Raw genomic sequence first — 23972 nt, forward strand, 5'->3', positions numbered from 1 at the left:
AAAACTACTACTCAGGAGATAATGCAGGGAGCTCCTAAAGGAAGATTCGGAGAAGATCCCAGAACTTACCCTAAGACCGTTGGGCGCGGGGGGAAGCTTTGCAGGACCTGGTTTGGGGATCATGAGGCAGTAATGGTTACTGCATAGGCGTTGTCACTGAGCCAGAGCCATTTAACCCACCAAGGGTGGCTGGAGAGCAAGCCTAAGACACCCCATAACTATGACTCTCACACTGGTTGGGGGGGCCCTAGGCAGACAAGGGGAGGAGGGGCACGTGAGGGCTGGGTCCCTGCCTCCCCTCATCCTCCGCTGTCACTCACTACCCCAACAGTCGCCCAGGGGGCGGGCCCCGAAGAGGTGGGGATGGGGGGAGGGTAATCTTGGCAGGCGCCTGCTGCATGGCGTAGGTAGGGACTGCTGAAGGGGGCGGACGCCGGGGGGTTGAACACGAGTGGGAAGCGAAGAGAGACACGGGAGGGGGAGGGGACCGGGAACCATTTGAATGAGAGGAGGGGATCACGGGTAGAGTGGGCTCCAGGAGGTAGGGCGGGCACGGGTGTGACGGGGGCCAGACTCTTGAGCCAGGTAAGGGAAGCAGGTGCGTAGACGTGTTTTTTGTGTGTGTTTTTAGTGTACTAGGCCCTTCGGCAGAAAGGGGGCGCCGCCTTCCCCAGGGGCGGGCTTCAAAGCTCCAGAGGCTATCTGTTCCTCCTCAACTAACGGGGCCCCGGGCGGGGGCTCAAGCTCCATCTCCAATGACTAGGCTCCACTCCGCAATTTCCAGGCGGCCGCTGGGCTGGGAGTCTCGCGCCGGGGGCCGGCGCTGTCTCGCGAGCCCCCTCCTCCAGCCAGCCAATGGGGTTGGTTGCTGGCGCCGCCCGCCCGCCTGGTGCAGAGCGCTGGGCGCTGCGAGCGGCGCTGCCATTTAAAGGGGCCGCGACCCCTGTCCGGGCTGCTAGGGAGGGAGGTGGAGAAGGAGCGCGGGGCCGTCGCTGTCTGCAGTTCTAGGCTTGTAGCCGTTACTGTAACCCTGCCTCAGGTAGGGTCGGGCCTGATCAAGCCGAACCGAACCTGCAGGCGGGATCTCACAGTAGCTGGGAGGGGGGGTCTGAGGAGAGATCGTAGCTCCAAAATGTCTTCCTGTAAATGCCTGAGGTGGGGGGTGGGCAACAGGAGAAGGGAGGATTGAGGGAGCAATGGGAAAGGGGGACGGGGCTGAGGAAGTGAGCTACCATGAAAGGTAACTACGGGGGAAAATGGCTAGGAAGGGCAGTTTGTGGGGGCGGGGGAAGGGCTGAGGGAGGACCAGGCAATGCGGGGGGGGGGTGCGGCCAGACAGGATGGGTAAAGGCTGGGGAACTGAGGGGTACCAGGAGAGTGACGAGGGAATAGAAACTGAGGTCGTGGGGCGGGAAAGGCGCCTGGTAGAGACCGCCTGAGAAGACTCTGAGGGGGCATTCAGTCCGAGTTGGGGGGATGAAAGGTAAGGGGGGAGGGGAACTGGGACTTGAGGGGGGGGTCCGAACGGGTGGAACGACCAACTGCTTGGCGAGCGTGGGCACAGGGCCAGGGCGGGGAACGCCACTCCCCACAGAGGGCGCTATATGGGGTGGGGGGAGTGGACATTAGGACTAAAGTCTGTGGAAATGCTTGTCCGTTGTGGTGATGGGGGGCTGTTCGTGAGGAATCCAAGTGGATGATGGGGTGTGTCCCAGAGCCTGTAGAAGGAGGAATTATGGCTAAGACCACCTCTACTGCCCCCCCTTCTACTCCTAATCTGCAGCCCATATCCAGCCATCCTCATGGACCCCAGTGATTTCCCCAGTCCATTTGACCCATTGACCCTGCCAGAGAAGCCCCTGGCTGGAGACCTTCCAGTAGACATGGAATTTGGAGAGGATCTGCTGGAATCGCAGACTGCCCCAACTCGAGGATGGGCCCCCCCTGGTCCTTCTCCATCCTCGGGAGCCTTGGACCTGCTTGATACCCCTTCTGGCCTGGAAAAAGACCCTGGAGTAGTCCTGGATGGAGCCACTGAGCTGCTGGGGCTGGGGGGGCTGCTCTATAAAGCCCCCTCCCCCCCAGATGTGGACCATGGTCCTGAGAGGACCCTTGCATGGGGTTCAGGGGATCAGACCCTAGAGCCTGGACCAGGGGGCCAGACCCCTGAGGTGGTGCCACCTGATCCAGGGGCTGGGGCAAATCCCTCTTCACCGGAGGGGCTGCTAGAGCCTTTGGCTCCTGATTCTCCAATAACCCTTCAGTCCTCCCATATTGAAGAGGAGGAGACAACCTCCATATCTACAAGGAGAAGGGGCTCCCCTGGGCAGGAGGAGGAGCTTCCCCAAGGGCAGCCACAGAGCCCAAATGGCCCCCCTAGCCCTTCAGTGGGAGAGACTCTAGGGGATGGAATCAACAGTTCTCAGACCAAACCTAGGGGCTCTAGCCCTCCTGCACATCCTTCCTTGCCAGGTAGGTTGCCTAATCATCTGGCAAATCAGGATAGGGAGAGGGTCCAGATAAGGAGGGGTGGCTCTGTGCTTTGGGCAGGAAGGGGGAGGAGGGAGAGGAGGGGAAAGAGATTAGAGTAGGGACATATGGGGAAGGAATTGGGGTTTGAGAGGGAGGAATGGGGGTGTGGTGAAGATTAAGGAAAATGGGAGTGGGGGGAAGCACAGGGGCTGTGCAAGAGGAATGGGGTGGTTTCAGGGAGTGAGTTTGATGGGAAAGGTTCCCTTTTTCATATCCCAGTGGGCTTTTGGTGCTAGAGTCTATCCTTTAGGATTTGAGAAAAACATCAGGCTCTTTGGTTCTAAAATTTTTCCAGCTGTTTGGTTCTAGATGGGAGCAGGATTTCTGGGATTGATGGATGGTAACTAGGTTCTAAAGCCTACCATAGGGTACTGATTTCAGGGGAATGGTAGAAATGCAGGGTCTAGGATTGCACCTCTGACAGGGGAGGGATAGCCTAGACCTGAGAGTCTCTAGTTTCTTCCCTGTTCTGACTATGATGTCCAAGCTGTGATGATGGTCTTGGGACTTATGTAACCACCATAAGTCCAGGGGTAACTACCATACATTGTTGATTTCTTTTTTTATGCCCCTTTGGGTGGTTGCATTTAGTTTTGCTGGTAAAATATACGTTCTCCATGAAAAGTGTGTTACCTGTATGTCCTTAACTCCCAGTGATTGGGACAGAAAGCTGTTGGGAGGTGTAAGATATCTATTTCTTTAAGGGGGAATAGCTGCACACACACATCCCTTAATATAGAGCCTGAGGTAACCCTGAGAGGGGCCCCAAGAAGCCACAGGCACTTGAGTTTTCCCTTTCAGTTTTGAATAAGTTCTTCCCCGGGAATGGAGGTGGGGGTTGGGCCAGGGAGGGGGTGGTGAGGGCAGGCTCAAGATTTAGACTGCCTTCTGCTTCCTTTGCAGGGGATGGCCTGACTGGGAAGGCGAGTGAGAAGCCGCCTGAGAGGGTGAGGGAGGGGAGGGGATTGGAAGGAGTCTGGTTCCCCCTATAGCCCTATGAAGAACTGACCCTTCATTTCCCCTCCCAGATGTTGTTCAGTGGCAACAGCTCTAAGGGTTAGAGGAGGGAGGGAGCTCTTGTGTCTTCTGCTTCTTAAGAAGAAAGTCCAGCCCCCTTTTCTCCCCTCCGCTAAAGGGCTGGGCCAAGGGTCCCTACTTTCCCTTCCCCCTCCCATCTCCTATCCCTTCCCAAACCCTGTACTCCTGTTAGCCTGCCCCTGGTGTCAGTTTTCCTCCCTCCCATGTTTCCAAGGTACAGAAGAGAAGCGAGCGCGTTAGAAGAGCAGAACCTCCAAAACCTGAGGTTGTGGATTCCACTGAGAGCAGTAAGTAGAATTTGAGGAAGTGTGACCTGGGAATTCTGAGCACAGAGAAGAGCTGAACGTGGGATATGGCAGGGCATGGATATGGCAGGGCATGGATCTTCTAGCTCTTGTCTATCTCCATGCAGAGCATGAAGTGCCTGTCTTTGCTGTGGGTTGGCATGGGAACCAGGGGCATTGAGGGAAATTGAAAACAAGAGCAGTGAGAATGAAGAGTTTCCTGTTGCAACTATGCCATCCCTGTACCCTATCTTTTTCTGGAGCACCTCCCTGGAATATTACTAAGGAACCATGCATGAGAGACACCAGTGGGTTAAAATACCAACATAATAGTGGAAGGGGTTTAATAGCCAGAACAGAGGTCCCAGAGATGCCAGGACCAAGATTGAACTAATTGTTAGTCTGGCCGTCAAATGGCTTGAGACCTGGTATGGTGGCCTATTCTCACTGCCCCCTCCCCCACTCCCTCAGTTCCAGTGTCAGATGAGGATTCTGATGCCATGGTAGATGATCCCAATGATGAGGATTTTGTGCCATTCCGGCCCCGGCGCTCTCCTCGCATGTCCCTACGCTCAAGCATGGCACAAAGGGCTGGGCGCTCTTCAATGGGCACCAAGATGACTTGTGCACATTGCCGGACACCACTGCAGAAGGGACAGACAGCCTATCAGCGCAAGGGGCTGCCTCAGCTCTTCTGCTCTTCATCGTGTCTCACTACTTTCTCCAAGAAGCCCTTGGGCAAAAAGACCTGTACTTTCTGCAAGAAGTATGTGAGGGTCCTAGGGTGTGGGGCTGGTCAAGGATTAGGATGGGAGTTGTGGGTAAGACAGATTGTGCTGGCAAAAATCAAGCAAAATGAATCTGGGAGAGTTAGGGAGACTCAGAGTATTTGGCTCTGTGGTCATCAGTCTGATGAGGGGTGGAAAGCTGCTGAAAAGAAAGTGGTTCTGAATGAATACTCAAACCTGTTCTTTCCTCTAGGGAGATCTGGAACACCAAGGACTCGGTTGTGGCGCAAACTGGTTCAGGAAGCTCCTTTCATGAGTTCTGCACGTCTGTCTGTCTGTCTCTGTACGAAGCCCAGCAGCAGCGCCCAATCCCCCAGTCTGGGGATCCTGCTGATGCCACTCGCTGCAGCATATGCCAGAAGACTGGAGAGGTGAGGATGCTTGACGGGGCATGATTTACAGAGCCTGGCCAGCCCTGACCTGACCCTCTGGTTCTGGGGCTGCAGTGGCCAGGCCCTGTGGAAAAGGGGTGTGGGGAGGAAAGGCAGCCATCACGAGGGAGCATATTCAAGGATAGAGCTTCTCCAGGATGTATGCAGCTGGCCTTCCTTGCCTCCCAGGACCTCACCATCAAGTCGGCAGCCTGATGCACAGGTTGGGGGGTCCCTAGGCCCACTGTCTGCTGTGAAGGTCTAGGGTGAGGTGGGGGTTGTCCTTGCTTTGGGGTGGGCGGTGGTGGCCAGACCTCAGCTCAAGGTATATGTGTGTGTGTGACAGGTCCTGCATGAGGTCAGCAATGGCAGTGTGGTGCACCGGCTCTGCAGCGATTCTTGCTTCTCCAAATTCCGGGCCAACAAGGGACTGAAAACCAACTGTTGTGACCAGTGTGGAGCTTACATCTACGCCAAGACCGGGAGCCCTGGCCCTGAGCTCCTCTTCCACGAGGGCCAGCAAAAGCGGTTCTGCAACACAACATGCTTGGGGGCATACAAGAAGGTGGGGCCGAGGGAGTAGTGCATTAGAGGGCTGTGGAAGGGGGTGTGGTTCTTGGGTGATAAATAAAGGTGCCTGATGGGTCGATAGCTGGGGAAAATAAAACAAATAAAGGGGGTTTCAATTGTATCTGTTATGTTTTATTTTTTTTTTTGAAGCTGGCTGGTGGACACACAGGTCTTTGTTATATCATCATCTATACTTTTTTGTATGCCTGAAATATTTCATGTTTAAAAATTTTAAAAATAAAAGTGAAGGGACAAATCCAGCCTCAGCCTCTCCTTCCCCATCCTCACAGAAAAACACACGTGTGTACCCATGTGTCTGGTGCAAGACCCTGTGTAAGAACTTTGAGATGCTATCACATGTGGATCGTAATGGCAAGACCAGCTTGTTCTGTTCCCTGTGCTGTACCACTTCTTACAAAGTGAAGCAGGCAGGGCTCACTGGTAGGTGCAAAGCCCTCTTCTTTGAGACCCCTGCTGGCCTTCCTTCTACCTCCCATACTCCCCTCTTCTAGAGTAATCTCTGCTGCCCTCAGCCCCAACCACACCTTCCCATGGATTTTCTGTTCCATCTCAGCCCTGCCTTACACAACATTCTGTGTTCTCTCTCTCTCTCCTTCTCTCTCTCTCTTTCTCTCTCTCTCTCTCTTTTTCTCTGCGCCAGGCCCTCCCCAACCCTGCAGTTTCTGCCGCCGCAGCCTCTCTGACCCCTGTTACTACAACAAGGTTGACCGCACAGTCTACCAGTTCTGCAGCCCCAGCTGCTGGACCAAGTTCCAGGTACTCCTGACCCTGGACCAGGGATTAAGGGGGTGCAAACAGAGAGGGTAGGAGAATTGAGGTAGGTAGGCCTGGGAAGAGCAAAGAACAAGCCTGACCTCCCTTCCCAGCAGTACCACACACATCTTGCCCCTCCGTTACTTGTTTTCCTTCCCTCCAGCGCACAAGCCCTGAAGGGGGCATTCACCTGAGCTGTCACTACTGCCACAGCCTCTTCAGTGGCAAGCCTGAGGTTTTGGACTGGCAGGTAAGACCCCAACTTCTACCCACATCCTCCTACATATCTGAAAAGGTCCTTCCAACTTGGCTTCCACTAGGTTCAGATGTCACAGTTCTGTCCTTGCTGCCCTATGACCTCACCTCAGGACCAGGTGTTCCAGTTCTGCTGCCGTGATTGCTGTGAGGACTTCAAGCGGCTTCGTGGTGTGGTGTCTCAGTGTGAGCACTGCCGGCAGGAAAAACTCCTGCATGAGAAACTCCGATTCAGTGGGGTGGAGAAGAGCTTCTGCAGTGAAGGTAAGGAGTGGGGAAGTGATAGAGGTCCTGTTTCTCACAGCCAGGGAAAATGGAGGGAAAGGAAGCAAGGTTTGGAAAATGGTCCTTGGAGAAGGGCCTTCTGCTCAAGATGCTCTACCCCACTTATACTAAGGCTTTGGATACGAAGGACTGTTACAGGAAGTTTCAAGAATAGCACCTTAAAAAGGTCAGGTCCTGTGCCTGTGGGTATCTTTGTCTCTGGACTCTCTTTCCTCTTCCCCACTTTCCAGGCTGTGTGCTGCTGTATAAACAAGACTTCACTAAGAAGTTGGGCTTATGCTGTATCACTTGTACTTACTGCTCCCAAACCTGCCAGCGTGGAGTCACTGAGCAATTGGATGGTAGCACCTGGGACTTCTGTAGTGAAGACTGTAAGAGCAAGTACCTGCTATGGTACTGCAAGGTAAGGAGAGTCAGCGTGTTGGAAAGGAGGGAAAGAAGGCAGTAGTGGGTATGTGCTGTTGTACTGACATCAGAGTATGGGCAGATCTCTGGGGCTGGGGGCCGGGGGAGTGATCTCCATTCTCCGAGTTGGTTCAGTCTCCAAGGGGAGGAACATGGCTTATCCCAGGGGAGAGGCCCAACACATTTAGACAGGTCTGACCATCCTGTTGGTGCCCTCAGGCTGCCCGGTGCCATGCCTGTAAGCGCCAAGGAAAACTGCTGGAGACCATCCACTGGCGTGGGCAAATCCGTCATTTCTGCAACCAACAATGTCTGCTGCGCTTCTACAGCCAGCAAAACCAACCCAACTTGGATACCCAGAGTGGACCCGAGAGCCTCCTGAACAGTGAGTCCTGATCAAGGGGCACACTGTTAGAATTGGCCTGGATACTTCTAATCCTAGGCCTAGCCCCTTTCTTCTTTCTCTTTTGCATTCACCTCATCCTTGGTCAGATCTCCTAGCTTTGTAGGTAAGGGGGAATTTTGTTTAAATTTTCTTAGAGTTAGAGTTTACTGATTTTCTTTATTTTTTCCCTGCTGATTTTATGTAAGGATGTATTTTTAGGGAGTGGTGCCTACTCAGATAGGATGGGGCATGTGGGGGTTGTGGTTAGTTTTCAGAGAGAAGGAAGTGTCAGCATAAACTTTACCTTTAGTGATACCAAAAACTTTATCATTTCTAGAATGTTACCTTGGCCTCTTCGCCACTCAAGGGATACTAAGCTCCTGAGGCTTTCTAAATGGAAGGTCTCAAACTGTGGGATTTAGGGGAAATATATATATGTATATATATATATATATATATATATATATATATATATAGTGTTTCATTATTCTTGGTAGCCAGAAGCAAAGGATCATTTTTTTTGTTTGTTTTTTTTGTATTTTTTCAGTACTAGGGTTTGAACTCAGGGCCTACATCTTGAACCACTCCACCAGCCCTTCTTTGTAAAGAGTTTTTTTGAGATAGGGTATCATGAACTATTTGCCCAGGCTGGCTTTGAACTAAGATCCTCCTGATCTCTGCCTCCTGAATAGCTAGGACAGGCGTGAGCCACCGGCGCCTAGCTGCAAAGGATCTTCTTGGCTACTATTGCTGAGGCCTAGAGAAGACTAGGCAAGGAAGGGAAATCCTCGATTTCCCATTTCTAATTGTTGTCAAACCTCTTAATGATGCTCTCCTGAAAAAGGGCTGAGGAAAACAGAGCTAGTTCAGCCACCAGGATAATTCTTTTTTTTTTTTCAGTGCTGGGGTTCAAACTCAGGGCCTCATGCTTGCTAGGTAGGTGCTCTACCATTTGTGCCATTCTATCAGCCCTATTCATTTGTTTTGATCTACAGGTCAGTCTTCTGAGTCGAAGCCCCAGACACCCTCTCAAACCAAAGTGGAAAACAGCAACACAGTGAGGACCCCAGAGGAAAATGGGAATTTGGGCAAGGTCAGGGCAAAAGCCAAAGGGGAGGATAATCTCAAGGAGGGTACTATAGTTGGCAATGCTAATATTCCTTTGTCTCTTCAGATTCCTGTGAAGACCCGATCAGCTCCAAGTGCTCCCACCCCTCCACCCCCACCACCCCCAGCAACACCCCGCAAAAACAAAGCTGCCATGTGTAAACCACTGATGCAGAACCGGGGAGTCTCCTGCAAGATAGAAATGAAGTCCAAAGGGAGTCAAACAGGTGAGCCAGGGTATCTAGATACCACAGGCTGAAATCCCAAATCCTTGGCCTCTAGCACAATGGACCAGGGAATTTCTTAGATGACTGAAGTATCATGGATATGGTGGTACTAGAATCACAGAGTTGTCTCTCAGCCTTTGGTTCAAGGACAGTTTTGTGGCAAACTGTACATGTTAAAGCTTTTGGGGATGTCAGGTCCTGGGTCAGATGTGAATCACCTAGCAGGGACTCTGAGAAGACCTTTCTTGTCCACAGAAGAGTGGAAGCCACAAGTGATTGTGCTGCCCATTCCAGTGCCCATCTTTGTGCCAGTGCCTATGCATCTGTACTGTCAGAAAGTCCCGGTGCCTTTCTCGATGCCTATCCCGGTAAGTGTCCTTGCCCTTCCTGGCTGGTCCTCTTCTACCCTTCCAGGATTAAGACCCATTCTCTCTCTTACTCTCATCAGTTGGCACCCTCATCTGCTGGTGTGGTTCTTGACATTTAGTTAGGATTTTGTACCTCTAGGTGCCTGTGCCCATGTTTTTGCCCACTACCTTGGAGAGCACAGACAAGATTGTAGAAACCATCGAGGAGCTGAAGGTGAAGATCCCTTCCAACCCTTTGGAGGCTGACATCCTGGCTATGGCAGAAATGATTGCAGAGGCTGAGGAGTTAGATAAGGCCTCATCTGACCTTTGTGGTATGCCATGGACAACAGCAATGCTGGAAACAGGGGAGTGGAGAGTTGGGATGTTGGTGCTAAGTGGAAAGAGGGGAATAGTCGAGATTAGCACCTGAAAGCCTGTGAGGCTGTTGAGCAGGAGCTGCAGTGACTGAATCAACTTCTCCACCTCCCAGATCTTGTGAGCAACCAGAGTGCAGAGGGACTTCTGGAAGACTGCGATCTGTTTGGGCCAGCCCGAGATGATGTCCTGGCCATGGCTGTCAAGATGGCCAATGTCCTGGATGAGCCTGGACAAGACTTGGAGGCAGACTTCCCCAAGAGTGAGTAGGATTCAAAGCATACCCACTGAGTATAGTAACCTTTGTACCTTGAGGAAAAGTGTTTCTTTCTTCTTCTCCTTTTTTTTTGGCAGCACTGGGATTTTAACTCAGGGCCTCACACTTGCTAGGCAGGTACTCTTACCACTTGAGCCACTCCATCAGCCCTTTTTTGTGATGAGTTTTTTTCGATAGGGTCCTGCAGGTATTTCTTGTGGTGCAAAGCATACCCTAAACAGTGCTCATTGTGACAGAAAGTCTCACAGAGAAGATGTTAGAGATAGCGGAACAAGATAAGTTATTCTTTTTGATTTTGAGCCTTGTATATGTTTTTGTTGTTTTTTTTACTTTTAATTGTAATTTAAAAAAAAACCACACATAATATAAGATTTTACCACCTCTACCTTGTAAGTTCAGTATTATTAAGTATATTCATATTGCTGAAGTTTTGCTTGTTCCTATTGAGTCCAATGAAGCTGTCCAAGAGACTCAATTTGAGTCAAGTCGGTAAGTAGCAGGGATGGAATGGAAGCACTACAGTGTTGAAATATTAAGAAATTTATTTCTAGCTGAGTGTCAGTGGCTTACGCCTATAATCCTAGCTATTTGAGAGACTAAGATCAGGAGGGTTACAGTTTAAGGTCAGCTCAGGCAAATAGTTCAAGAGACCGCCATCTCCAAAATAACCATAACAAAATGGACTGGAGGCATGGCTGAAGTGGTAGAGCACCTGCTTTGCAAGTGTGAAGCCCTCAGTTCAAACCCCAGTCTTGTCAAAAAAAAATTTGATTTATTTTTTTCCTTTTCTTTTTTTGGCAGTATTGGGGTTTGAACTCAGGGCATACATCTTGAGCCACTCCACTGGGCCTTTTTTGTGATGGGTTTTTTAAAGATAGGGTCTCACGAACTATTTGCCCTGGCTGGCTTTGAACCGAGATCCTCCTGATCTCTGCCTCCTGAGTAGCTAGGATTATAGGTGTGAGCTGCCAGTGCCCTGCTGATTTCTTCTTTCTTTCCCTTCTGTTAGATCCTTTGGACATTAACCCCAGCGTAGACTTCCTCTTTGATTGTGGCCTTGTTGGTCCTGAGGATGTATCTACTGAACAAGATCTTCCCCGAACCATGAGGAAGGTGAGGACTGGAGCTAATGAATCCATCAAAGAATGATGGAGACCCAAAGGGAAGAGGGTTTTCTCATAGCCAAGTGAGAAACCTTAGTTTGACTTTCCCTGTTCTTGACCTCCTTTCTCCAACACCAGAAGTACTGAGATCTAGCCAAACTTTGCTCTTCCCCCAGTCACAAGGTCATCAAAGCTATTCTGGAGCTCTGTGCCATGGAAGCTTTTTGTGCTCTTACATCAGCCCCCCCTCCACACACGCACTGTCCCTGGTGATAAACACTGTCCTGACTAGCTTACATGGTACCTTTGGCCTCACCTCTGCCACCCTCTTTTTTTCTCTTCTCTAGGGTCAAAAGCGACTGGTGCTTTCTGAAAGCTGTTCCCGGGACTCCATGAGTAGCCAACCTAGCTGTACTGGTCTCAACTATTCATATGGTGTCAATGCTTGGAAATGTTGGGTGCAGTCAAAATATGCCAATGGAGAAACTAGCAAGGGTGATGAGCTGCGCTTTGGCCGTAAGTACCCAGGGGAGGAAGGAGGAACAGGGAATAGGAGGGGAAGGGAGAAAAAAAGAACTATGCCTGTGATTCAACTGAAGATGTCTAGGAATGATAAGGGTGTGATCACTTAAGGGTGTCCTGTGAAGATGGGAAAGAGTTGTAGATTAAAAGAAAGATGCTAGGGCTGGGGGCATGGCTCAAGTCATAGAGTGCTAAGCAAGCACAAGGCCCTGAGATCAAACCCCAGTACTGACAAAAGTAAAGATTTGGGATCTGGGGGTGTGTCTCAAGTGGTAAAATGCTTACCTAACAAGCATAAGGTCTTGAGTTCAAACCCCTGGCTCAAAAAATTTTTTTCAATAAAAAATAAAGGGAGTCATGCACCAGTGGCTCACACCTGTAATCCTAGCAGAGATCAGGAGGATTGCTTTTCAAAGCCAGTCGTGAGCAAATAGTTCATGAGACTCTATCTGGAAACACCCAATACAAAACAGGGCTAGCAGGGTGGCTCAAGTGGTAGAACACCTGCCTAGCAAGCATGTGACTCTGAGTTCAAATCCCAGTACTACAAAATAAATAAATAAAGGGCTTTTTTAAAAAAAATTAATTGGTTGGTTCAGAGTTAGGTGTAATGGTGGTGGAGCTAAGTGAAATTCTCTATGCGGAGTTTTCTTAATCCTCTCCACCTCTATTATATATCACTGCAGCCAAACCCATGCGTATCAAAGAGGATATTCTTGCCTGCTCAGCTGCTGAACTCAACTACGGTCTGGCCCAGTTTGTGAGAGAAATTACTCGACCTAATGGTGAACGATATGAGCCTGACAGTATCTACTATCTGTGTCTTGGCATCCAGCAGGTACCCCTTGAACATTTCTCCATTTTCCATCACTCTCAACATAGCAAGCTGGGTCCTACCAGAACTGCTTCTAGCCCACTCCCTTTGTCACTTGTCTTCTACCCTCCACCCCTAAACAAGCAGCTTGCCTTTAATCTCCTATGACAAATAGATCTCAAGATGTCTCTTAAAATCAGAGCTTGGTTCTAGGACTGTTGGTCAAGGAGCATTCTTCATTGTTATCCAGATCCCCTTTGTCATCCTTGAGCCAATTCTTGGGGAAGAGGAATGGGGAGGACTGCTCCCCATTTGATCTTTGGTGAGATAATGTTTACTTCCTATTAGGAGAGGTCAGCCATGTATGACCTGTCAAGATAGTATGGACTTGTGAGGAACATCTTCTCTAAGCTGCTGCCTCCTCTTCTACCAAAGCCACAGCACTTCAAAGGTGTAGGGAAAGCACTCTGGGTCACCTAATCAAGCAGCTGTTTCTCATCATCTCCTAATTATCAAGGACTATGCTCAGGACTTTCAGCATCATTTTCTTTCCTCTAGGACCTACAGTTTGGCTTTCTGTGTGTCTGTTTTTCTTTCTCCAGTACTTGCTGGAAAATAACCGAATGGTGAACATTTTCACGGACCTTTACTACCTGACTTTTGTTCAAGAACTCAACAAGTCTCTGAGTACCTGGCAGCCCACACTCCTCCCCAACAGTAAGAAACATGGAATTAGCAACTCCTAATTCTTCTCCTTCCTTCTTCCAACACTCTACTCCAAGAGTCCCATCCTGTCTGGCCTGCCACTCTGGATGAAGGGTTTGACGGCAAGAGCATGTAGCTGGGTGCCTCGGGGTTTATAACTAATGGAGCAGGAGCCCTTGCCCTTGAATGTGAGGTCAAGACTTAGGTCTGGGGCTGGAGGTGTGGCTCAAGTGGTAGAGTACCTGCTTTGCAAGCATGAAGCCCTGGGTTCAAACCCCAGTCCCACCAAAAAAAAAATCCTTAGGTCTCAGCCAAGCCAAGCACAGTGTTGTGTGGCTATGGTCCCAGCTACTCAATAGGCTGAGGCAGGAGGATCACTTGAGCCCAGCCAGCATGGGCAACAGAACAAAACACTGCCTCAAAAAAAAAAAAAGTCGGGCACAGTGGTACATGTCTGTGATCCCAGCACTTGGGAGGTTGAGCCAAGAGGCCAGCTGGGTTACATAGTGAGACTCTGTCTCAAATAAAAACCAAACAATGACTGGTGAGGTATGTAGTTCAGTGATAGAGTGCTTGCCTGGCATGCACAGGCCCGCAGTTCAATCCCCAGCACCACACACACACACACACACAAAAAAAAAAAAGACTGAGATCTGAAGAGCTACTTCTGAGACAAATAATGATGGGCCTAGGTTTGGGTGGTAAGTGAAGAAGGGTGGTGAGAAAAGCTCCATATGCAGGTGGAAAGTGTATTAAAAATGCCCAGTCCTGCCAGGCACCAATGGCTCACACCCATAATCCTAGCTACTCAGGCAGAGATCAGGAGGATCAAGGTTTGAAGCCAGCCCAGGCAAATAGTTCATAAGACCCTATCTTGGAAAAAAACCCTTTACAACAAAGGGCTGGAAGAGTGACTCAAGGTGTAGGCCCTGAGTTCAAACCCCAGTACCGCAAAAAAGAAAAAAAAAGCCCAGTTCTGCTGGGTGCTGGTAGCTCACACCTGTAATTCTAGCTACTTGGAAGGCTAAGATTGGGAGGCCAGCCTCGGGCAAATAATTCTTGAGACACCCATCTCCAAAATAACCAGACAAAGGTGGACTGGAGGTGTGGCACAAGTGGTAGAGCACCTGCTTTGCAAGCTTGAAGCCCTGAATTCAAACATCAGTCCCACCAGAAAAAAATGCTTAGTCCTATATCAGCTGAGTGTCAGGGTTTTATATAAAATAGCACTCATCAAATGAGAAGCTGGCTGGGTGCTGGTAGCGCATGCCTGTAATTCTAGCTACTCAAGAGGCAGAGGTCAGGAGGATCGCTGTTCAAAGCCAGCCTGGGCAAATAGTTTACAAGACCCTATCTCGAAAATGCCCATCACAGAAAAGGACTGGCAGAATGGCTCAAGGTGAAGGCCCTGAGTTCAAGCCCCAGTACCACAAAAAAAAGAGAGAGAGAGAGAAGCGTGTAGTAAAGTGTTTTGCACAAGATGCTGGTTTGCAAGCAGTAGTGTTTGGGAAGTCATCCCCCCTGACCAGTCTCTTCCCTTGTCCATTGCAGATACAGTATTCTCCCGAGTGGAAGAAGAACACCTCTGGGAATGCAAGCAGCTGGGGGTCTACTCACCCTTTGTCCTTCTCAACACCCTCATGTTCTTCAACACTAAGTTTTTTGGGCTGCAGACAGCTGAGGAGCACATGCAGCTCTCTTTCACCAATGTGGTGCGGCAGTCCCGCAAGTGTACTACCCCTCGGGGCACTACCAAGGTAGTAAGCATCCGCTACTACGCCCCAGTCCGCCAGAGGAAAGGACGAGGTATGAAGTTGTCTCTTTTTTTTGCTTTCACCCCTTCTCTGCTTTCTCCAACCATGTCCCACCATACATTCTGCCAGTTTGGTCCATTCCTTTGCCACTAGCTTCGCTCTCCTGTTCCTGTGTTTGCAGAAAAGATTAAAATAGTCCTAGCTGATGGTCAGTGGCTACTGCATAAGTAGCTTACTCAGCTGTCTATTTCCTGCCTTTTCTCCTCTCAAGGCAATTTACTTACCTCCTTTGGAGAGGTGTGGACAGGTAGGAAGATGTTATGTGTGTTTGACTGTCAGGGAGAGTTGACAGAGTAAATGATAAGCTTCCTTTGGTTTAGAAACTGCACCTTGGTTTTCATTCTTTCTGGCCCTGGAATTTGTCCTGTCTGAGTATGGTTGCCAAGATCCTTTCTCTGGACCTATGCCTCTACCCAGAATGATATGCAGGGGTTGGGGGGATCGCTTCATTGCTTCTCTGCCCTGGAAGGCAAGCCCATCCTTGCAACACAATGTTTTTATCAGTTTGTTTTTGTAACTTCTGAGATCACCTCTCCAAGATGTCAACTTGGATCTGGGTACCAGTGGCTCATACCTACTGTCCTGGCTAGTCAGGAGGCAAAGATCAGGAGGATCATGGTTCAAAGCCAGCCCAGGCAAATAGTTCACGAGACCCTATCTTGAAAAAACCCTTCACAAAAAAGGGCTGGTGGAGTGGCTCAAGGTGTAGGCCCTGAGTTCAAACCCCAGTACTGCAAAAAAAAAAAAAGATATCCACTTGGGGGAGATAATAAAGGGAGATTTGGCAGCAAGAACTGGCTGCAGAGCAACACCCCTATAGAATGATAGAATGTTGGGTTAGTGTAGAAAGACTAACATACTTTTTTCTCTTCTCTTCTCTTCTCTTCTCTCCTCTTTCTCTCTTCCCCCCACTAATCTCTCTCTTTCTCTTTCTTTTTCAGTTTTTTCAGTGCTGGGGATAGAACCCAGGACCTTGCACATGCTAGGCAAGCACTGCACCACTGAGCTACACCCCCAGATCCCTTTCATTTCTCTCTTTTTTTTTGTGGTGCTGGGGCTTGAACTCAGGGTCTACACCTGAGCCACTACACCAACCCTTTTTTGTGATGGGTTTTGTTGAGGTTGGCTTTGAACTGCAATCCTCCTGATCTCTGCCTCCTGAGTAGCTAGGATTACAGACATGAGCCACCAGCACCTGGCTCCCTTTATTTCTTTATGTGACTGTATTTTGGGTCCTGAGGCCTTCCCTGGTGCCCTGGGCTGGTGTTTTTTGCTTTTTTGTTTTTATTTTTTGTGCTCTTGATGAATATGGGTCATTTTCCTCCTTTTACAGACACAGGCCCTGGAAAACGGAAGAGAGAAGATGAAGCCCCTATCTTAGAGCAGCGTGAGAATCGCATGAATCCCCTACGCTGCCCAGTCAAGTTCTATGAATTCTATCTCTCAAAATGGTGAGTTGGCAGGTTTGCAGGAATGGCATTGGCATGCAGATCCAAGGAATCTATTTTCCCTTGTTACTGATCTTTTGTCTTCCCACTCCCCACTCCATTCATAGTCCCGAAAGCCTCCGGACTCGCAATGATGTGTTTTACCTGCAACCTGAGAGGTCCTGCATCGCTGAGTCACCTCTCTGGTATTCTGTGATCCCCATGGACCGAAGTATGTTGGAGAGCATGCTCAATCGCATTCTGGCTGTGCGTGAGATTTATGAGGAACTGGGTCGTTCTGGGGAAGAAGACCTGGACTGAGCCCATGTATCCATTTTTCACATCAATGTCTGTCCTGTGGCCACATCCTACAGGGTGACTGGCGCAGGAATCAATGCTACTCATTCTGAAGGACCCTGACAGCCCCTTCTACTCACCCATTCCCTGCCTTCTCTAGGAACCCCTGGCTTTAACCTCTTCCATACCACTTGAATACCCATGGGGCCTCAAGCTTCTGTACTCAGGGGCTAGTCCCCCAATGATGAGCAAAACCCAATTAGTCCATTTTTGTTATGTTTCACAATAACCCTTTCTTCTGGGGCCAGACTCTGATGGAATGTTAATAGCTCCGGTGATCCTGTTGGCTTTGGGTTTCCTAACCCATCTGTGTAGGTAAAGCCCCTTGTTCCTAGGTCTGACCTAGGGAAAAACCCAGCTGCCTTCTCTGCCCTGTGCTCATTCCTTCTCCCCTCTTCTGCAGTACTACACAAAAAGGGTCTTGTCTGAAAAGTGTAAAAGGAATGAAAGCAATGAGGGGACCATTTACCTAAAACAGAGTTTAGACACTCTTATCCTCCCATGAAATTACTGGTTGGCCACCCTGTCATCACCATGTCCCCCACCTCACCCTGGCAAGCACCACCCCTTGGTGCTAAAGTTTTTAAGGAGTTCCAAATGCTTTCTTTTCCTCAAAGGCAGAGAATGACCCTAAGTATGGGGAGCAGACTCCTGTTGTGCAGATTCCTGTCCCCTTGGTTTATGTGTTTGTCCTCTCTGCCATCTTAGGTTGGCATGAGCCATGGTGTCAACATGCTTAGCCCTCTCTGTAACTGACTCCCTTTAGTTCCATGAACAGTGCTCCCAAGATGAAAACTACCTTCTAACTTGGGTTGGGACTGGGTTCCCTGCTCCTGTTCTCCCTCTATCATAAGAGCCAGGCCAAGCCTGTGGGGACCTGGGTCGTGCAGCGTGGGATTTGTGGTCAAAAGATAGGTGAGGAGATATGGGCGTGGGTCCTGCCCCTACTCCCTACATCTTCTCTTTTCCCCATATTGCCTTTATGGGCCCAGAAAACTATTGATGTCTGGCAAAGGGGGGTACCCAGTTCTTTCTCTGTTGGCTTTGCTGTTCCCCAGCCTCCTCTTTGTGTTTTTATAACTGTCACCAGTTTAGCCACTGTTTAAATTGTATATATTGTTCTGAGGCGCCTGGCCTGTCCCTTCAGTGAGCCATGCTCGCCCTTGTGTTGTAGTGAGAAGCTGTTGTCACAACTAACCTCCTGTCTCTGAAATTGTTTGTTTCAAATAAAGAGTTCAAATTGTCTTTTACTTTCTCTGGGGGAGGGAATGTGGTGTTTGGAGGGGTGAGGGATGTAAAGGAGAGACACTGTGTAACTTCAAATCTCTCAAAGTATAAAGAAAATGAAGTCAGTCTCAGTTTGAGATCAGGAGGATTGCAGTTTGGCCAGCCTGGGCAAATAGTCCCGGAGACCCATTTCGAAACAACCAGAGCACAATGGACTACAGTTGTGGCTCAAGCAGTAGCGCACTTGCTTTGCAAGTGTGAAGCCCTGAGTTCAAACCCAGTACCACCAAAAAAGGGAACTCCTTTCAAGTTTGCAGGGAGGTTGTATGAGGGTTCATTGAGGGAGGTGTCATTTGACCTGAGCCTCAAAGACTTAAATGGAAGGAATTGAGACCACAGATGTAGGAGGTGGGGAAGTGCGAGGCTGACATTTGCCTTTTTTTTGGTGGGGGGAGGTAATGGGGTTTGAATTCAGGACCTCATGCTTGCTAGGCAGGCACTCTACCACTTGAACCACTGCCAGCAAGGCTGAGATTTTCCAGCCAGGGAATGGCAGGTTCAGATCCATTGCTTTAGGGAGATCCTAGAACAATATAAAGAATAGAAGAAGGTAGGCCTAAAAGAGTGTGTGACTAAGAATCTGTGGGTCTCCATAGGAGCTGTGGGGATAAGGAAGGGAAAGAGGATGGATTCAAAGTAAATTTTAGACTTCTAAAAAGTTTCAGACATTTTGATGGTCAAGTCTGTAGGATCTGGTGAATGACTGGAAGTGAGTTGGCAGAGAGGGAAGAATTGAGCATAAAGTTCAGGTTTCTATTCTTGATGATTGGGAGAGTCACTTTTAACAGGGAACACAGGTTTTTTGTCATTTGTGGAGGTTTTTTGTTTTGTTTTGGTCAGAAAGACAGGAGAAGGTTGGTAATAAGTGGAGGTTTTGATCATGTTGAGTTTCAGACTCCATTGAAACACCCATGTTGGGCCACGTAACATGGCATAGTAGAAAGAACACCCCTACTTGAGTTTCCAGTCTTAGCTCTGTCATGAAACCTTAAGCAAACCTACTTTTTTGAGCTTAAAAAATAGATTTGTAGTCTGCCTCGGTTTGATATCTAGCATCACACACAAAAAATTAAAGACTTTCACAAAGGATTGGCAGTGTTCACTTAATGTTTTAAGGTGACTCTAGCATGTCTGGGTGAGATGTGGGAGGATTGGGTGCTAAAGAAGCCTGGGAGGCCAGTTATAGGGAAGAAGTATGGCACAGAAATGGTTAGTGCTTTGCCTCTGGCACCTGGCATAGTATTTAGTTACTTTTTTTTTTCAAGTTTATTCATTCATATGTGCATACATTGTTTGGGCCATTTCTCCCCCCGCCCCCTCCCTCTCCCCCCACCCCCCAGTATATAGATATAGTTCCTGTTCCACCACTCAGCCCCATCTTTTTGAGCTGTGTGGTCTAGATAAGTTACTTAAACTATGTAGGCTTCGGTTTCCTCATCTGTAAAATGGGCACAATATGGTCCTTGTCCTTAACCTCAATGAATGGTGAGGATTAAAGTATATGTTTAGCACAGTGCCTGGCATGGAACAAACACTTTCATAGATGTTTTTTGTGGTATGTGTTATCCGCTAGGAAGGAGATTATGTCAACAATGGGAAAAGCAAAGGAGGAGAATGATCTGAGAAAGATTGAGGAGAATTACCAGATAGTCATTTGTCAGGTCAGTTGATTGTATTTTAGTATGAATGAGTTTTGGCTGGAGTTAATTCCCACAGGTATCTGCATTTCAAGACATTTATATGGCTGGGCGCCTGTAATCCTAGCTACTCCAAAGGGATAGATTAAGCAGAGAGACCCTATTTTGAAAAAACCCTTCACACACACAAAAAAGGTGTGGGGTGGGGGCTGGTAGAGTGGCTCAGGTGTAGGCCCTGAGTTCAAGCCCCAGTACTGCAAAAAAAAAAGACATTTATATGTAATTGAGGAATGAAAGGCTTTGTCCCTTGAAAGGAAGCTGGTAGGAGTCTGAAAGGGGCTGAAAGGAAGGCTGGCGGTGTAACTCAGTGGTAGAGCCCTTGCTTAGCATGGTCAGGGCCCTGAATTCTAGGTGGAGGGGAAGAAAAAGGGGCAAAGGGGGGACTGCTGAAAGATTAAGGGAAAGAAAGAAAGGGTGAGTTTCAAAAGCTTATCTTGACTTAGGCATTTGAAGTGTAGGGGCTCTAAATAAATGTCTCTCATCTTCCCTATAGTCCAATTTGCCTCACTTTCAGGGGATGGGCAACTTCTAGAACCTGCTCTGGGCGTTGATCCCTGGAGAACCTTTCTCCTCAGACTACCCTTCCCTGCCTGTCTGAGCATGGGGCTGCCCTTTCCTTAACTTTCACCATTTCTCACCTAACCTTAGAGGCCTTAAATGTACATTTCATTTTCCTGCAGGTTAATATGTAGGGATCTTTCCATGTACTGAGAGCTCCCCACCCCTACCCTACCCGCATACCCTGTACTGCTTCCTAACTGCTTCCTAACTACTACTCTGTAGTAGTTATTTTGTTTGTTTGTTTTGCCACTGTTGTTATTGCTGTTTTATAGACAGGCCTCGAAGTCAAGATTCTCCTGCCTCAGCCTCCTGAGTGCTGAGATGACAGGAATTATTTTCCCTCACTGGAATGTCCCGATCCTTTCTCCATTTGACCCAGTAGGTTCAGCTTGGCCTAGTCCAGGAATCAAAGGGACCCCAGTTTGGGGGAATTGTATTGTCCCTTATCACAGGTCAGGTCTGGCATTTACATATTGTGGAATCAGTAAAGGACTAAGTGTTCCCCTCTAGCCCCCACTGTGTGCTATCTGATTCTCTGAACCAGTTTGTGGTTGCCATGCCAATTCTCTATGGATACTGCAGCTTGCTCTGAAATCTCAACTTGGTTGGCTAGGGCCTTGACTACTCTCCTGGTTTCAGCTAGCTTCATCCAGGATCTGACTCTAAACTTTTCCTCCCAGCTCCTGGCATCTCTGTACACAGACACTTCTAAAAGACCATAAATGTCCCCCTTGCCTAAAGCACCAGTACAGTGAGAGACAGTGTGCAAGAACCTCCTGTTTGTCGCTAGGCTTTTTCTGCCTGCAGATCAGATCCCTTGAATGTTGACCCTTCAATGGATCCTGCTCAAGTTTGCAACATCTTTTTGACTTTGAGACTGTTTCTTCTCCCTGGGGGAACCAACCCCAACCCTATCGTTGACAAGTTTTTTTTTTTTTTTTTTGATGAGTCTTAGGTTCGAACTCAGGGCTTCACGCTTACAAAGCAGGCGCTTTATCACTTGAGCCATACCTCCAGTCCATTTTGCTCTGGTTATTTTGGAGATGGTATCTCAGGGACTATTTGCCCAGATTGGCCTTGAAACTTTGATCCTCCCAATCTCAGCATCCCAAGTAGCTAGGATTACAGGCATGAGCTGGCACCCCACTGTTGCCAAGTTTTTTTGTTTTGTTTTGTTTTTCTTTTATTTTAGACAGGGTCTCACTATGTTACCCAGGTTGGCCTTGAACTCACTATGTAGGCCGGGATTACAGGCATGAACCACCTTGTCTGGCCTAATAATGCCAACTTGTTTGCATTAGCAGAACCAGCCTCACTCCTTTCTGGCTCATGGAGAGTTCTAGTATACCTTAAGGCCATGGTCTCATTTCCTATGAGACTATCTCACCTTTATAATTTTTACCCAGCTTTTGAACATATCTTGCTTGATTCTCGAAAAAGCTCTGTGAAAGAGAGAGCAGTTATTATGAGATGAGGAAACTGAGACCCTGAGAGGGTAAGTAATGTTATTATGAGATGAGGAAACTGAGACCCTGAGAGGGTAAGTAATGTATCTAAACAGATAGGGCCGATTGATGGAGAACCAGGTTCCTTAATTCCAATGCCCTCTTCATTATCCCAGTTGCTCAGCACATTAACTACTATGTGTCAAGTACTAAGCCACACTTGCCTCAATGTCTCTCCCCTACACTCTGTGACAGCATCAAATAAAAGTCAGTCCTGTGGTCAACCTGACCCTTCCCCCTTCCTCTCTGAGATGCTCTCCTCAAGGTTTCTTTAGCCAGCTTCCAGGGGTTCTTATGTCCTCCCTCCTGCTTTATTGTCCTACCACTGCCCCCTGGAGAGGAGAGCCTCATCTGGAATTGGAATTTCTTTCCAAGGAGGATTGGTAGAATGTTTTGAAGACAATCTAGATGGCCGAAGTGATGTAGTAGTATTTCTCACTTTCGGTAGGGCATGAGGTTCCCTCATGGGCCAGGATGGAGTTTTATTTTATTTTGTTTTGTTTTTATAGTTTTATTGTTTTTCCATTTACTTACATGTGTATACATTACTTGGGCCACCTCCCCCCCACCCCATAGAATTTTAAAAAGAAAACTTTCTCTTGATGGCCTTTTGGACTGAGAGGGGATGTTGTGTTATGGATGAAGGGAGTGGGTTTCCATAAGAAAAGGAATCTCTACCACTATGGTAGGGTGGGAACCTCTGCTCTGACAGGGTGTGATGTCAGTTGCTAAGGAGAAAAGAAATTTCTTACTGGAAAGACATGTTTTTCTTTTAAGAGAATCTCTCTCAGGGGGTGCCAAGTGTAATAGAAAAGAATACCTACTCTGTCCTTTCTTTTCTAAAGGAAAATCTCCAACAAGTAAATCTTTCATGCTTTCTGCCTAAAGAGAAAAAAGCTATTTCCAGAGGAAGAATAATTCTGATGAGATTACACCTAATTTTCTCTTCCTTTCTGATATGCTTCCCACAAGGAGTCCACATACTTTGAGAGGGAGTGGCAAATACTTTGTCCTGTTAGGAGGGAAGCTTCCGAGGGAAACTTGCTCTGGAGATCTTTGACTCGGAGGGACCATTTGAGAGGACAGTGACTTTGAGATGGGGAAAGTCCTGGAAGGCTGGGGAAGTAGTCTTTTAGGAATCCCAGAAACACATGGTGTTGGCTTAGAGATGTGTTAGGCCAGCCCCAGTGTGTTCACAAGGAAACAGGCTTGAGGAAGGGAACCCTTTGATAATAAGTGACACAACTGGGACTTGAACCCAGCCTTGTCAAGTCCCAGCCTGAGGCTTTTCTTACCACAGCTGACAGGGGGAGGTGAGGGGAAAGCAAACTGCTGCTGCCACCTGTTTGACCTGTGATAGAAGCATCTCTGGGATGGAGGGCATGGATTGAGAAATCAATCAAGGGAAGGAAACTGGGAGGATGGAATTAGGGGCTATGTCCAGAGGAGAGGGGTCAGAGGCATTGTGTAACATCACTAGTGGATTGTGGAGCATCAGTTTTCAAGGAGGGCTGAGTGGCCAGGGAGTAAGGGGACAGCTCTCTCCGGAGGGGGCAGGAAAGAGGACTCACTGGGATAGACAGGGAATGTGTGTCACTCTCTCTCTCTGAGATTGAGAAATTTCTGTATCATTTCCTGTCTTTCCAGAGTGGGTTGTCTTTTCAGTTTTTGTTTTTTCTGATGGGACTGGAGTTTGAACTCTGGGCTTCACGCTTACAAAACAGGCACTCTACCACTTGAGCCACACCTCCAGTCTATTTTGCGTTTTTTTTTTTCCGACACTGGAATTTGAACTCAGGGCTTCAAGCTTGCTAGGCAGATGCTCTACCATTTGAGTCACTCTGCCAGCCCCTTTTTTGTGTTGGGTTTTGTCGAGCTGGAGTCTCACGAACTATTTGATAGGACTGCCTTTGATTACAGTTGTGAGCCACTGGCGCCTGGCTTGTTATTTTTTGGAGGTAGGGTCTCATGGATTATGTGTCCAAGCTGGCCTGGAAATTCCATCCTCCCGATCTTAGTCTCCCAATTAGCTAGATTACAGATGTGAGTCACCGGTACTGGTGTGTTTTAATTTTTTTAAGTCACAGGAAGGAGGTATGTGAGTTAGATCCCAATACAGCTATTAAAAATTAAAAAAAAAAAGCTCATGCCTGTAAT

At 48.4% G+C, this 23972-nt stretch overlaps 1 protein-coding gene across 8 annotated transcripts; it reads left to right on the top strand.

Moving 5' to 3' along the window:
* The first annotated feature begins 333 nt into the window (after positions 1–333).
* Zmym3 (zinc finger MYM-type containing 3) lies at positions 334–18010 on the top strand. Of its 8 annotated transcripts, none has more exons than XM_074063620.1 (25): positions 334–407; positions 1784–2472; positions 3436–3479; positions 3785–3857; positions 4326–4620; positions 4836–5013; positions 5360–5578; positions 5874–6024; positions 6245–6360; positions 6521–6607; positions 6726–6876; positions 7128–7300; positions 7522–7687; positions 8683–8780; positions 8862–9021; positions 9277–9389; positions 9529–9703; positions 9862–10008; positions 11033–11136; positions 11474–11642; positions 12335–12486; positions 13065–13179; positions 14719–14973; positions 16315–16432; positions 16537–18010. In XM_074063620.1, exons 2-25 carry the CDS (start codon positions 1803–1805, stop codon positions 16727–16729), a joined length of 4122 nt encoding a protein of 1373 aa, XP_073919721.1. In that variant the 5' UTR covers positions 334–407; positions 1784–1802; the 3' UTR covers positions 16730–18010. The 8 variants fall into 8 exon arrangements, with proteins under 8 accessions (XP_073919721.1, XP_073919722.1, XP_073919724.1 ...); XM_074063621.1 differs by lacking the exon at positions 334–407 and adding an exon at positions 519–585; XM_074063622.1 differs by lacking the exon at positions 334–407 and adding an exon at positions 834–1039 and having other exon boundaries at positions 3791–3857.
* Positions 18011–23972: the final 5962 nt, after the last annotated feature.

Source organism: Castor canadensis, chromosome X (genome assembly GCF_047511655.1).
Source record: "Castor canadensis chromosome X, mCasCan1.hap1v2, whole genome shotgun sequence".
In the NCBI taxonomy this organism is placed as follows: Eukaryota; Metazoa; Chordata; class Mammalia; order Rodentia; family Castoridae; genus Castor; species Castor canadensis.